The 16,435-nt window shown below is 39.7% G+C and overlaps 1 protein-coding gene across 1 annotated transcript in view; it reads right to left on the reverse strand.

Annotated features, from left to right (window-relative positions):
- Window positions 1-16,435, reverse strand: part of LOC127443139 (collagen alpha-1(XXI) chain-like) — a 72,534-nt gene that overhangs the window by 5,600 nt on the left and 50,499 nt on the right. The window contains exons 25-27 of the mRNA XM_051701676.1: window positions 7,114-7,260; window positions 6,837-6,891; window positions 5,322-5,513 (exon numbers count right to left, since the gene is read on the reverse strand). Of these exons, the coding sequence (XP_051557636.1) occupies window positions 5,322-5,513; window positions 6,837-6,891; window positions 7,114-7,260 (394 nt within the window). The remainder of the gene's footprint in view (window positions 1-5,321; window positions 5,514-6,836; window positions 6,892-7,113; window positions 7,261-16,435) is intronic.

A 16,435-nucleotide genomic window follows, 5' to 3' on the forward strand; every position in this document is an offset into this window, starting at 1 on the left:
TCTGGATAACAAGCTCTGCAAGCTGAAAGCGCGGATCTCTTTCCAACGAGAGACGAGGGACTGCTGCATTATCTGCCTAACAGAAACTTGGATGTCTGCGGAGATTCCAGACTCAGCCATTGAACCCGCGGGGTTCTCCGTGCACCGAGCGGACAGAGCGAAAGACCTCTCAGGTAAAACTAGAGGAGGTGGTGTATGTTTTATGATCAACAAATCCTGGTGTGATCAGAGGAACGTACATTCTATCAAGTCTTTCTGTTCTCCTGATCTGGAATTTCTTATGCTTCTGTGTCGACCATTCTGGCTACCGAGGGAATTCACAGCGGTCATTGTCACTGCTGTGTACGTCCCCCCACAAGCCGACACAGACCGGGCACTCAAGGATCTGTATGGGATTATAAGTGAGCAGGAAACCGCGCACCCTGCGGCCGCGTTCATTGTGACCGGGGACTTTAATAAAGCCAGTTTAAAATCAGTCGCACCAAAATATCACCAGCACATTAGTTTCAACACACGAGGGGACCGGGTTTTGGATCATTGCTACTCTCCGTTCCGGGATGGCTACAAATCCCTCCCCCGCCCACCATTTGGCAAATCGGACCACTCTTCCATTCTGCTTCTGCCCGCTTACAGGTAGAAATTGAAACAGGAAGCACCCACCCTCAGAACGATCCAGTGCTGGTCCGACCAATCAGACTCTGTGCTACAAGACTGTTTTGATCACACGGACTGGGAGATGTTCCGGTCCGCCTCTGATGATGACATCGAGCTTTACGCTGATAGCGTAATGTGTTTCATCAGAACGTGCGTAGAGGAAGTGATTCCGACCAGAACTGTACGAATCTATCCGAATCAGAAGCCGTGGATCAATAGCGATGTTCGCGCGGCACTTAATGTGCGGACCTCCGCTTTTAATTCCGGGAACGCGGAGGAGCATAAACAAGCCAGTCATGCCCTCCGAAAAACTATCAAAACAGCAAAATGCCAGTACAGGAGCAAGATTGAAGGACAGTTTAACACCACCAACTCCAGAAGCATGTGGCAGGGAATTAACATCATCACGGACTTTAAAGGGAATAAAAACTCTGCCATGAACACCGCTGCCTCTCTCCCGGATGAGCTAAATACTTTTTATGCTCGTTTCGAGGGAAATAACACCGCCCTCGCGGAGCGAGCTCTCGCGGCTGAAGCTACAGAGGTTAGTTCACTCTCCGTCTCTGTAGCGGATGTAACCCGATCCTTCCGACGGGTGAATATCCGCAAAGCCGCGGGCCCAGACGGCATTCCGGGCCGCGTCATCAGAGCGTGCGCGAACCAGCTGGCTGGTGTTTTTACGGACATTTTCAACCTTTCCCTCTCTTTGTCTGTAGTCCCCACATGCTTTAAAACATCCACCATTGTGCCTGTTCCAAAGCGATCAAAAATCACTTGCTTAAATGACTGGCGTCCTGTTGCTCTGACCCCCATCATCAGCAAATGCTTTGAGAGACTAATCAGAGATTACATCTGCTCTGTGCTGCCTCTATCTCTAGGCCCATTGCAGTTTGCTTACCGCAACAACCGCTCCACTGATGATGCCATTGCATCTACAATACACACTGCTCTCTCCCACCTGGAAAAAAAGAACACTTATGTGAGAATGCTGTTTGTAGACTACAGCTCAGCATTCAACACCATAGTGCCCTCCAAGCTAGATGAGAAACTCCGGGCTCTGGGCTTAAACAGCTCGCTGTGCAGCTGGATCCTGGACTTCCTGTCAGGCAGACACCAGGTGGTTAGAATAGGCAGCAACATCTCCTCATCACTAACCCTCAACACTGGAGCCCCGCAGGGCTGTGTTCTCAGCCCACTACTGTATTCCTTGTACACACATGACTGTGTGGCAACACATAGCTCCAATGCCATCATTAAGTTTGCTGATGACACGACGGTGGTAGGTCTGATCACTGACAATGATGAAACAGCCTACAGAGAGGAGGTGCACACCCGAGACTCCAGCCACCCGAGCCATGGGCTGTTCTCACTGCTACCATCAGGTAGGCGGTAGCGCAGCATCAGAACCCACACCAGCCGACTTCATGATAGCTTCTTCCCCCAAGCAATCAGACTTCTGAACTCTTGATCTCCCACGATCAAAATACATCAGCACTGCACTTTATTACTCTTACTCTTATATCTCACACCGGACTGTCATAAATTATATTATTATTATTATATTATGTTCTCTCTTAACAACTGACTGTCAACCGACAGCCTGAATGTCAATACAGTACAATACTGTACATTCTATATATATATATATATATATATATATATATATATATATATATATATATATATATATATATATATACTTTTTTTATATATATATATATTTTAATTTTTAATTTTTATTGAATAATGTGTATCTATATAGTAAAAATATTATATTGTTGTATATTGTTGAGTGTAATTATGTGTATAACAGATGTTTAAATTGTGTTGTGTTAATTTGATGTTATTGTAAATTGGTATATGTCTCATCATTGTCACGACTGCTATGTTGATCGGAACTGCACCCAAGAATTTCACACACCATTGCACTTGTGTATATGGCTGTGTGACAATAAAGTGATTTAATTTGATTTTGAAATGTAAGTTTATTTACCCAAATCAGCTTTGGGCTTTGTTTTACCAATTGCCTTATCATTTTGTACAGATGTTTTGCAAGAATGGGGTTTTGCAAATAAAGAGAGACGTTTTGAAAAGACACTTTGAAGCTGTATTATTTGTCTTAAAATTTAAGTCACTATTTCAAAGGCTACATTTATACACTATTAAAACATGGTATTTTTTATTGCAAGACTAAGGAATAATTTATTAAATCACAAAGTTTAGAAAAAAAGTAAACACATTGTAGTCCTTTTTACTAGCAGTCCATTACTCAATAGCTTATACAGTAGCATGTAGTGTATTTTTACTGTAGTTTACAGTAAAATCCTGCAAATATACCTCTTGTGAAAAAGTGCAATTAAACAGTAATTAACTGCTAATCCTTTTGTCAGTATTTTACTGTAAAGGTAGTAAAATAACAGCTTTTTTGCACAGTGGATAATCCAAAATTGGACAAATACCATAGACTTAGACTGACAGAATGTTCAAACAGGCCAACGGAATGCTCTTTAATTTAAATTCAAACTGTCAAAAATTAAAATGTAAACAAACCCACAAAAGGGCTTTGATCTGCTTTAAGTTGCTCTCTCTCTCTCTCTCTTTCTGAATGGATCCTTTTCACAGACCTGTTATGACATGTTTCCTCCTTCTTTAACAACTATAATGTAGCAAACTTTTTCATATTTCCAAATTTATAACGTCGTATTTTGTATTATATTACCCTGGAATAAGTTTTAAAAATCAGTTACCACAGCTGTGATGAGGCTTCTAACATAGCTGCTGATGGAGTGACAGAAAATGTGGCCTATTTCTCTCTTCTAACTAGAGCTCGACCAACATGGGATTTTTGAGACCGATACCGATTAACGATATGGTGGCCGATATAATTAATTTTTGAGCTGGAATAAAAACGGACCTTTTCTATGTGGATTGCGCACAATTTTGCACCGATATGACTATGCAAAGTATTCAGAAGGCTGCTTTCTTAAATATTTTTATCAAAGAATATTTGACATTATTATTATACATTGTCGTCAAATTCTAGAAATGAACACTGTGAAAATAAAGAATAAATAAAAATACAATAAATAGCTAAATAAACATCAGTACTGCATGTTCAGTATCAGTCAATGGCTGACCATTTAAATAAAGAATCAATTAAAATTATAGCTAAATAAATATCAGTACTGTATGTTTAGTATCAGTCAATGGCTGACCATTTAAGTAAAGAATAAATAAAAATAAAATAAATAGCTAAATAAACATCAGTAGTACTGTTTAGTATCAGTCAAATGCTGACTATTTTAATACTGTCAGTCAATTAGGGGCAGGTTGTAAAACAAAGCACAGCTTCTCAGCATTTACCCCTGCCGAGTCAAGAGATAAACAGCGGCAGCGGTGTTACACCATATTCTACTATACAAGTTCAGGGGAAACTTTCAACAGTGGAAAACGAGACTTTTAAATATTACATTTTGTAAATGCAATGACTGGAATTGTTAGGTTGAAGGGGGTACCAAACTGTGAATCCTGAACAAAACAGTTTGGTGAATACATGTTTACACATTAGCTTCCACTCAGTTGACAAGGTATGTAAGTAGCTACGTGGTTAGCTAGTTAGCTATAAGCTCGTTGTCATGGAAGGTAAAAGATGGACATTGTTTATTACTTTCCAGCATTGCGTCTCACCAACTAGTTAACAACATAGTGTGAAATCAACATTCAACAGACACAATCCACCACCGCACCGTTGTCTGCTGAGCTGCAAAATGATGCTCTGATGCTTACCTTTCAATCTGCTACATTACTGACTGCACTGACAAATTATAGCTGGTTAACATAGCAAACAGATGTGATAAACATGAGTGACACAGATGTCAGGGACAGGGTTAACGTTATATTAGTTATATTGAAAAGGGAAAATTATGGGTCATTGTTTGTTAACTTTCCAATATGTATTTCACAAACTAGTTTGCAACTTACAGTGAAGACACCGCATAACTCCACACTGTCTGCAGAACCACCGTCAGCTCAACTCTGTAAACAATGGAGTCGGAGCGCGCTCTGCTGGACAAACATCCGATAATATCGGCTGACCGATAAATCAGTCAGGCACTACTTCTAACTGCTATTATCCAGCACTGAATATTTTTATCTTCTTTTGCAAAGCTGTGAAAGCGTAATCATTGATTTTTTTTTTCTTTTGTTGTTGGAGAAAACGGGTCCGAAAATGGTCCCCCATTCACCGCCATTCAAGTTTACCCAGCTATGCATCTACTTATGCTCTCCAACCTGGATATGTGAAAAGTCAATTAACTAACTTCAAAACAAATTCACACAATCTGTTGAGGATTTCTGGTGTGTCATCAGCAGGCCCTGATGGAATTTGCGAGCGCAGAACTCTGCAGATTTCTGTAGAATTGTGACATGTCATTCATAAAAGTTCTATGCAATTCCCATCCCTTGCATGTTTGTTTATGAAATATTTTGGCTAATTTCATGATGCTTTTAGCTACCAATAAGAGTGTAGCACTCGTTTAGGAACATTTAATGCTATGTTTTAATCCCTTTTGTAAAAGTTTGCAGATTTTCCCTAAAAATTAGCACAGATTCAGAAAATGCAAAAAAAGTCAGCAGATTCCATCTGGGCCTGGCCATTAGCAACTCACCTTTAACTCCTTCTGGTCCCCTCCTCCCTGGTGGTCCCGGGTAGCCAGGAGCTCCCATCATGCCAGGGTACCCTGGTGGTCCAGATGGGCCTGTTGGACCAGGGGGGCCTGGATCGCCTGGCGACCCTTGTTTGGTTTCACAGTTTTCGCAACTTCTTTGGCCCATCACCTGCAGGAGCTGTGGTAGCTGGTCTGTTGAAGATCGATTTAGAGAGATAAATGGATGATAAAACATATTTTGGCCCTAATATTGAGCTAATAGGGATTGTGTTAAGGCACAATCTTACACGTTTATGCTTAATAAGCCGAGTGAGTTCATGTAAACACCTTAAAATATGTTCTTTTCAAAGCAACGGTCATAGGCAATAGGCGAAACCTGAATGACCTAGAGTTTTGCCTGTTATCCCAATTTTACATGTTTCCCATTATCCCGTTTTACATGTAAATGCCTTTATCAGCATTCTGTCAGCTTATTCAGTGTATGCATGTCAAATTACATTTTTACTTCAGGACTGGAGAAAAAAATAATAATTTCAAAATCTCATGTTAATGTTTTTTTCTTGCATTATCATAGTTTGTAGTTATCAGATTTGTTGTACATGTAAACACTCAAAGTCCTCACATTTTCTGTCATGACCATCTGTTGTGTTCAGCATCACAAACATCTGGCTCAATTGCTACATATACCGCTGTTAAGTGTAATTGTATGAAATGAGTATAATTTGGGGAAAATAACTGTGAAATACATAGACAGACAATGCAAACAGCATAGTTCTATTTTATTTTAAGGAGTGTTGAAAAGATGGTGTTATTTCTGTGACGGTATCTAGAACATAAAAATTGCTTCCTCAACACAAAGATTACCCAACTTTGCTGGTTACAGATATTTAGGTTTTTCTTTTTTAACAGAGAACTGAAACTGATTAATGCTCCCACCTCTCCAGATGCTTCCAGCTAAATGTCCATGAGGCAAGCTGTGCATGCAAACACATTTGTCATAGAGTTAACACCCACAAATCTACATCAGATCATGTCTTGTTTTCTAGTTAAATAATGAAACATCTTTAAAGTATTAATAAGTATTACATTGAGCTACATTAAGATATTAAGAAAGAGAGTATATCTAGAATACTAGATTTTTACATTTTCTAGCGAAAATGTGAGGGGTGTTTGCCCGCGCAGAAGTTACCAGATGTGCTTTTTGCCAGGATGCAGTTCTCAGGCATTTTGAGTGTTTTTAGTGTGTTGCTGTACAGTTGCTAAGTGGTTGCTTGGATATTCGGGGCAGTTCCTTTCTGTCTCCATTTTAAAAACCATCAAGTCTCAAATACCTAACCCAAAGTATGAGCAAAATGGACACTAGTATTTTATCTCTGTTTTACTGTATATTTGATTCAAACATAAATCACACTAAATGCATTCACCATTGAAATGATTATGACAGTTATTAATATAATACTCTCATCCACAATTTTTATTTTAAAGACATAAAAGGTTGAATCTAAGAAAACTTACTTTGTAACACAGAGGCACAAATTTTCACAAGATGTTCCTCAGAAGGTGGCTTTCCCTGTTACACAGTGAATTTAAAATGTAATTTATTTATTTATTTGAACTTTTAACATGGTAAGTCACTTAAGAACAGATTCTTATTTACAACAACACCTAACGAGAGTATTGTTCTTTTGAAGGAGGAAAGGGGAGCATATGAATAAAATTTGAACATGTCCATCATCACAATACTTTCTGTTCTTTATAAATGTTCTTTCCTGATAAACGGCATCATACTCACAGGTTTTCCTGGGTAACCTGGAACTCCTGGTTGCCCTGGTAACCCATCTAGACCCGGAATGCCTCGAGATCCTGGTGGCCCTAATGGACCCATGTCTCCCCTTTTCCCATCAGCCCCTCTGATCCCAGGATCCCCTGCTACACCTGGCTGTGAGAACAAATATCTTTAAGTATCATCACTTAAGAAATTAATTCAGAAATCACAAAGGAAAATTAGCTCTTTAATGAATCAAATTTTGTGCACATTTAATTATTTGAGCAAAGATCATTTGCAAATGTAAGAAAGATTAACACGTGGTTTTGGAGTTGCAAGCCAGATCCAGGATGTGTTGGTACTAAACTAAAAGTAGCAAGGCTACTAACTTAACCACATTTTTGCAGTAGCATGACAGTAATTTGGCTTCTTAAAATAATGTGTCTTTTACAGTAACAAGCTATGTTTGCTAAATATTGAGAAGTGTTTTGTTTTTTTCTATTTCGACATATTGTATTGCACATATAGCTTTACATCCGAGCTAGCTGAGAAAATAATAAAACATTGTTTGAACTGAACTGCCCTCTGTCTCATATGCAAATTGGAAAGTCTGATTCATTTTAGTGAATCATTAGTTTAGACATTTCATGTATATCAAGCTGTTCAAAAGAACAATTCATTATTCATTTGACTCCCTACAGGGCATCTACTGCTGCGCCCGAAATCGAGAAATGTCACAGTATATACTGCATTTGATAACACGTTTTGGCCGGTGAAAATGTAAACTCTCTAGGTATGCAGATGAGTAGTATAAATAGATTCTAGGGATGTCATAAAATATCGATAGATCGATTATTGATTGTCACGATATTTTATCGATACATTTTTGAGGCATTGATATATTAACATCAGCCGACATTTAAATTAGTTAAATTTGTGTTCTGACAATTCACTGTCAGTTGCATTCCATTCAATCTAGTCTGACATAATAGCTTTAGGAGACCACAAGAGGGCAACATTTACTAAAGCCGGTCGCGGAATGGACAAGGGACAGATATCACATACACATTATGAGCTGATGGCAGTCCAAAGTTACGAAGGTTTTTATACTTATTCAAGAATGAACAAAGTGACATTGATGAGTTTGCAGGTTAATGTATGAAACTGGTGTAACTGCAAATTTAAAGATTAGAAATGGTGACATTAATTATGCAATTCCCTTTATGTAGCTTTGAATAGGTTTTTCATTCAAGCTGTCAAACCACAAAAAGACATACTTGTAAATGAAAATACATTGTGTAGTCTATATGAAAGATATTTATACACAATGTATCATACCGTAATTGCTATGGTAAATAATCTTTGTTTTTTGATAATGATTTGGGTATAATTTAATGATAAAATATGTGAGTTGAGCTCCATGGCACTGCAAATTTTTTAACAGTCTCCGGAGACGGCGAACCCATGGTGTGTGCGTACGTATCATAGAAAATAATTGTTTCGAATTTTAGATTGCGCCATGTCGCCTGCAGTGTTGGGTGTAGTAACGCGTTTGTGTAATCTGAATACATTTTGCGGTAACGCGTTACTTAGAATACGTAATTAGTATTCTTTTTCTGTCTTTCACACCAACACAAACACAGGTAAACAAGCTTACTGTACACATACATGCCACACACATCTAAGAAGTTTGTAGATAGCGGGCACACCCACACACATACCTGAAGATACTACTACAGCATATTTGAGATAAGGAAGTTAAATTGCATTTTTAGAAATGAAAATCTGAATAACTGTCTAATCTCTTTAGCCAAGTTGCTGTCTTTGTCATATTGCTGTAATTTGGTTAATATTTCAGTCAATATTAAAGTCCTTAAAGAGCTATTAGTGTCACATTTGTTTTATTTCATAGGTTTGTTTGGTTTAAGAAAGTAACTTCAAAGTAAAGTAATTAGTAATCTAATTACTTTCCAGATAATTTTTTTTTTTTTTTTTTTGCAAAAGTAATTAGTAATCAGTAGTGGGTTACTTTTTGAAAGTAACTGACCCAACAATGGTCATCTGCCGGTGTACGCAATCCACTTTTATTAACTCTGCTGCTAACACTTTACCAAAGTTGTATTGAGAAATATGTTTGAAAAGACAAAGACTATTGTGCGACGAGCAGCCTTATTTATATCTGGAAAAATAAATCCCAATATATATCAATAATCATCGGGAAAATCTTCCAATTATCGATAGACAAAAACGGCATCAATCCCAAGCCTAATACATTTCGAACACACTTCATTCAGGAACGTGGGCATTGTCCCGTGAGCTGAATATATGACATAGTAACAAAAACCACAAAAACAAATCTACTCTGGTTTTGTCAAACAAGCACAATTAAACCACAAGGAACAACTTTCTTGGTATACATTTGAAGTCAGAAGTTTACATACACTTAGGTTATTAAAACTAATTTTTTAACCACTTCACAGATTTAATATTAGCAAACTATAATTTTGGCAAGTCGTTTAGGACATCTACTTTGTGCATTTTTCAAACAATTGTTTACAGACAGATTGTTTCACTTTTAATTGACTATATCACAATTCCAGTGGGTCAGAAGTTTACATTCAATAAGTTAACTGTTTAAGCAGCTTGGAAAATTCAAGAAAATTATGTCAAGCCTTTAGACAGTTAGCCAGTTAGCTTCTTATAGGAGGTGTATTGAATTGGAGGTGTACCTGTGGATGTATTTTAAGGCCTACCTTCAAACTCAGTGCCTCTTTGCTTGACATCATGTGAAAATCAAGCCTGGTTCATCCTTGGGAGCAATTTCCAAATGCCTGAAGGTACCATGTTCATCTGTACAAACAATAGTGTGCAAGTATAAACACCATGGTACCACGCAGCCATCATACCGCTCAGGAAGGAGACACATTCTGTCTACTAGAGATGAACGTAGTTTGGTGCGAAAAGTGCAAATCAGTCCCAGAACAACAGCAAAGGACCTTGTGAAGATGCTGGGGGTAACAGGTAGACAAGTACCTGTATCCACAGTAAAACGTGTCCTATATCGACATAACCTGAAAGGCTGTTCAGTGAGGAAGAAGCCACTGCTCCAAAACCACCATAAAAAAGCCAGACTATAGTTTGCAAGTGCACATGGGGACAAAGATCTTTTTGGAGAAAAGTCCTCTGGTTTGAGGAAACAAAAATGTAACTGTTTGGCCATCGTTATGTTTGGAGGAAAAAAAGTGAGGCTTGCAAGCCAAAGAACACCATCCCAACCATGAAGCATGGGGGTGGCAGCATCATGTTGTGGGGGTGTTTTGCTGCAGGAGAGACTGGTGCACTTCACAAAATTGATGGCATCATGAGGAAGGAAAATTATATTGAAGCAACATCTCAAGACATCAGCCAGGAAGTTAAAGCTCGGCCGCAAACGGGTCTTCCAAATGGACAATGACTCCAAGCATACCTCCAAAGTTGTGGCAAAATGGCTTAAGGACAACAAAGTCAAGGTATTGGAGTGGCCATCACAAAGCCCTGACCTCAATCCAATAGAAAATGTGTGGGCAGAACTGAAAAAAGTGTGTGTGAGCAAGGAGGCCTACAAACCTGACTTAGTGACACTAGTTCTGTCTGGAAGAATGGGCCAAAATTCCAGCAACTTATTGTGAAAAGCTTGTGGAAGTCTACCCAAAACATTTGAAGCAAGCTAAACAATTTAAAGGCAATGCTACCAAATACTAAGTGTATGTAAAATTCTGACCCACTGGGAATGTGATGAAAGAAGAAAGCTGAAATAAATAATTCTCTCTACTATTATTCTGACATTTCACATTCTTAAAATAAAGTAGTGATCCTAACTGACCTAAGACAGGGAATGTTTTCTACGATTAAATGTCAGGAACTGTGAAAAACACCTCGGTTACGTACCTAAGATGAAGGGAACGAGACCTTGCGTTCTGATAACACATATGAGGAGTGTCCTTCCACATGACCTAATTGAAACCTCTCTAAAATATGCCAATATTCTAATATTGGCTATTGTGTTTGAGCCCCACCCTTTCAGGCACAGGCACGCAAACACCATTCCTCAGAATTTTCTGACTGAGGGACAAAGAGCGCATCACTCACACCTCAAAGAACTCTGAATCTTGTTGTGTGGCTAGCATTCACAATCTAACATCTAACCGAGACGTTCCCTTATGACTCAGTACACTTGACATTGCGTTCTGCTAACACATATGGGGAACAGAATCCCATCACGCCACTCTACATGACATAACCTTCCGGTGAGGAAACATGATGCCGCATTCCCACGGGATGGCGACCGACATGAGTATGCCGCAAGTGAGTGACCCTCATGTTGGGGAGCACTCAGAATGGATATATGTACTATAGTCATATAGTATGAATTAACCCCTTCACGAACCCAGTAGTTTATTTATAATTAAAGTGCTTGTGACTTTATGGTAAATAACAACGGCCTGAATGCAGGCTGTTATAAAAAATAGCAAGCACTCTAAACAGAGAGGACTTGTGAAGAGAGAGGACGTTATGTCTAGGTTGTAGAACCATGCGAATGTGTTTTGAGAAGTTCATACTGCTGCAAAACATATGTCTTGTAAAGACACACCGTTCGTCCATGCCCATGAGGAGACTATGTCTCTAGATGAGTGTGCTTTAACACCAATTGGGCAAATCTTACCCTGCGACTCATAAGCCAGGGCATTCGCATCAACAATCCAGTGAGAAAGTCTTTGCTGGGAGACGGACATTCCTTTCGTGCATCCTCCATGGCGCACTGTAACGTGGTTCGGAAAAGGAGGTGGCGGGAACTGGATCAACATTCAACAAGACTTTACTTATAACTTAACATCAAACTGAACTGGAACATAATAACACATGTCGGCAACACACACACACAACTCCGGGTGTGTCTCTCTCTCTCCCGCAGACAGACAAACGACCACGCCCCCTTCCCCACTTACCCTCACCACCTGACTCAGGCCAGGAGGCCAGGGAACAGAAAATCAGCGACAGCCATCTGCGCTCCTGTTCTGTGGATCACCTCAAATTTGAAGGGCTGAAGTGCCAGGTACCAATGGGTGATCCGCTACTGGAGCCATTGGAGTGGGCTGTGACCTGTGCAGAGGGTGAAGGCCCACCCCAGCAGGTAGTAGCGGAGGGTAAGGATAGCCTATTTGATCGCAAGACACTCCTCAATGGTGCTGTACTTTGTCTCCCTCAAGGAGAGCTTACAACTGATGTACAGTCGTTCCTCCACCCCACCTCCTGTAACAGCACTGCCCCCAGCCCCCTGTTGGATGAATCTGTCTGCAAAATAAAGGGGAGAGAGAAATTAGGAGCATGTGAAAGCACCCCCACACAAAGTGTGGATTTTTCTTTTAGGAAAGCCTGTTGGCATGACTCCGTCCACTGGACCGGATCAGGGCCCCCTTTCTAGTAAGATCAGTCAGCGGGCTGGTGACGTCAGAGTAACTAGGTACAAACCTTCGGTAGTAGCCAGCCAGTCCCAAGAACTTTTTTGTGATTAACATTTTCTATTGATTCATACAGTAAATAAAGAAAAGCAAAACATATATACATAGAATCAACATTTTACCCCCCATTATTACCCTTCCCAATCCCCAACCCCACCCTGACCTTCAACAAACATTCCTGTGGTCACACACAGGTACACACACACACACACATAAAAAAAAAAAAATATATATATATATACACACACACACACACACACACAGTTGTGCTCAGAAGTTTGTCCTTGTTTTTTCTGACTTTATGTGGACGAAAAGACACAAATTCACCCATTTTCTCATTGGAAATAGGTACATTTAAAAATATCACTGTCCTGGTCACAAAAGCAAAGTTTGTGGGGAATAATAGCCATTTTCTATACTTTTGAGGCATAAGCAACTAGGAAATTACACTTACTACCCAGAAAAAAAAAAAAAAAGAAAAAAAAACATTTGTTACACACACATTTATACCTATACCTCTCTCTCCACTGCCCCTCGCTGAGAGCCCTGCAAAAACTCAAAAGTGGTCACCCTCCCCATCTCCGTGCACCACTCCAGAAATGGGGGCGCTCCAGCCAACCTCCATCCCCTTAAAACAATTTGTCTGCCGATCATTAAACTGGTCAGAACCCAATTTGTTATGTGTTTATTCCCCACACTGATGACTGCCCCATCGCCCAAAACACAGAATCTGGGGCAAAACGAAATCCGAGTGCCCAATAAGTCACACTTAAAACTCTGAACTTTCAACCAAAATTCTTGGATCTTAACACACCACCAAAAAACATGGGTTGTGTCTCCATCTTCTGATTGGCATCGCCAACAGGTGGGTGTGCCTTTAAGACCAAGCCTATACAATCTAGAGGGGTCCAATAGAATTTATGTAAAATCTTGAATTGCATAAGGCACCCCCTTGCATCTCTAGATGCAGACTTTACCTTTTTTAGAATCCTAGCCCACACTCCCTCCTCCAATTTCAAGTTTAATTCTTTCTCCCATAATCTCTTCATAGAAGTTAAATCTCCATTCCCCAGACCCTGAATTAGCAGGGAGTAATACACTGATGCCTCATGACCTTTTCCAAATGCAGTAATAACCATTTCCAGTATTTGCCACTTTAGGGGGGTGTATGCTTCTCCCAAAAATAGTACAGAGCAGGTGGCACAGCTGTAAATACCAAAAAACAGAGATCTGGGAATTCCAAAATGTTGAACCAAATTTTCAAAAGATCTCAACACTCCACTCTCATATAGGTCACAGAGTGTATTAACCTCCCTCACAATCCACTTTTGACCAGCAGAAAGGGTACTTTTTAATACATAATTTTGGGTTCAGCCATATGCTTGAGGCAACATTTAAATAAATGTCCGAATTAAACACACTGAACACTTTTGTCCATACTGAGTGCAAATGCGAGATAACGTGGTGTAACTTAACCTCTCCAGTTAGATTAATAGAAAGGCTTTGCAATGGCGAAATAGGGGCAAGAACTTCTTGTTCAATACAAAACCAGGGAGGGGCTCTCTCAGGTGGAAGTGACCAATGAGCCAAATGTCTGAGACCGAATACATAATAATAAAACAAAATCTTGGGTAGGCCTAGCCCACCTTTGACAATCGGCCTATGCATTTTAGTAACATTAACCTTCCCAATCATAGATAAATGTAATGAAGCCCACCTGCCCACATCACTCGAAAACCTTTATTAAGGGGTCAAAATTAACTCTTAACTAAATTACACAAATTTGCTGGGAATAAAACACCCAAATACTTAATGCCTTGTTTGGGCCACTGGAAGGTGCCCGGCTGAAAGGCTGTTCCGGGCAGTACGCTGTTAGAGCCAAAGCTTCAGATTTAGACCAATTAACTCTGTATCCTGAGCACTTAGAAAAGAAATTCATAATTCTGTGGAGGTAAGGCATAGATCTAGTAGGGTTGGAGACGAATAATAAAATATAATCTGCGTAAAGCAAAAGCTTATGCGCCACATCTCCCGCCACCACCCCTGAAAAATCATCCTCCTTTCTTATCGCAGCTGCTAATGGTTCCAGGGCAAGACAAAACAATAATGGGGAAAGAGGGCAACCCTGCCTGGTGCCCCTATCCAGAGTAAAATAATCAGAAATTAATCCATTTGTTTGTACTGCCACTACCGGGTGTCTATAAAGTAACTTAATCCAACCAATAAAGGTATTCCCAAACCCATACATTTCCAAAATCTTAAAAAGATAATCTCATTCTACCACATCAAACACCTTTTCAGTGTAAGTGAGATGGCAGCGACCAGAGTCTGATCATTCGCCACTGACCACATGATATTGATGAAATGCCTAATGTTATCAGAAGAGCTACAGCCCCGAATAAACCCCACCTGATCTATATGTATAAGATTTGTCATAACCTTAATCGGTTAGCCAAAATCTTTGACAATATTTTAACGTCTAGCGTCTAACGGAAATTGGATGGTAACTCATACTCGCTTGGATCTTTGTCCTTTTTAAGTTTCAGACTGATCCGGGCTCACGTCATGGTTGGCGGAAGGTTTAAATTCTTTAATGATTCCGTATAAACTTCTAGCAAAAGTGGAGCTAATTCTGTAGCATAAGATTTAAAAAACTCAGCAGCAAAGCCATCTGGCCCCGGAGCCTTCCCTGTAGGCAAGGCCTTAATTTCTTCACGAAGCTCCTCCATGGTGATCTCAGAATCAAGATCATTTTTTTGCTCAGCCGTCAGTTTAGAAAGTTCTAATGGTTCCACAAAGTCTCTAATATCCTCATCAGTAGACGAAGATGTGGAACTATAGAGGTCAAGATAGAATTCTTTAAAAGCATTATTAATATCAATGGCCGAGGTAAATATTTCACTGAGGGAATTGTAGAAAAAGACTCTCTCTGTTTTACATATCTAGCCAGAAGTTTTCCTGCGTTGTCCCACAACTCAAAGTATGTCTTGCCCTGAATAGCCAAAACTCCACCTTCCATGACAAAATAGTGTTATATCTGTATTACAATCGGGTCAATTCTCTGAGGCCATCAGATGACATTCTGCACTTCAGCTCTGCCTCTGCACTTTTAATATTCACTTCCAACTCTACGAGTTCTCATGCTGTGGATGTTTTGGTGAATGAGGCAAACTGAGGACCAGTTGGTCTCCATATAAACATTGATTTCAGCCTTTAACGTTTGTTGGAATTGAGGATTTTGCAAAAGGGATACATTAAAGCGGCAACTATATGATTTCATTTTCTCCATATGTGGCAACACCTCTAAACTCACCAGGGCGTGATCTGAGACTAAAATGTTTCCAATTGAGCAATCAACAACAGATGAAATGAGGTTCTTAGATATATATAAAAACATTTATAGTCCCTACCAGATGGGTTCAAAAGTTTCCAAATATCTGTAAGACCAAGATTTTTACACATCCTGTGAAGCGTCAATGTTGCTCTAGGGGGCTTGCACACTTTTGCTTTACTATGATCAAGGACTGAGTCCATCAATATTATATCATGAGGGGTGCCAGTTGCTTGCAACATCCCTTCAAGATCTATAAAAAAGCCCTGATCATCACCATTAGGTGCATAAATATTAGCCAAAATAAGACTTTGCCCCTGAATTTCTGCTAAAACAATAATGACTCTTCCTAATTTATCTTTAATCTGTTTGAGACATTTGAATTGTAGATGCTTAGTGTAATGACTCACCTGCACTTACTTGAGCCAGCACTAAAGAAAACATGTCTACCCCATATCTTCCCAAATTTTTCAGCTTCCTGTGGGGAAAGATGCATTTCCTGAAGAAACACTATATCATA

Source organism: Myxocyprinus asiaticus, chromosome 6, assembly GCF_019703515.2.
Source record: "Myxocyprinus asiaticus isolate MX2 ecotype Aquarium Trade chromosome 6, UBuf_Myxa_2, whole genome shotgun sequence".
Taxonomy (NCBI): Eukaryota; Metazoa; Chordata; class Actinopteri; order Cypriniformes; family Catostomidae; genus Myxocyprinus; species Myxocyprinus asiaticus.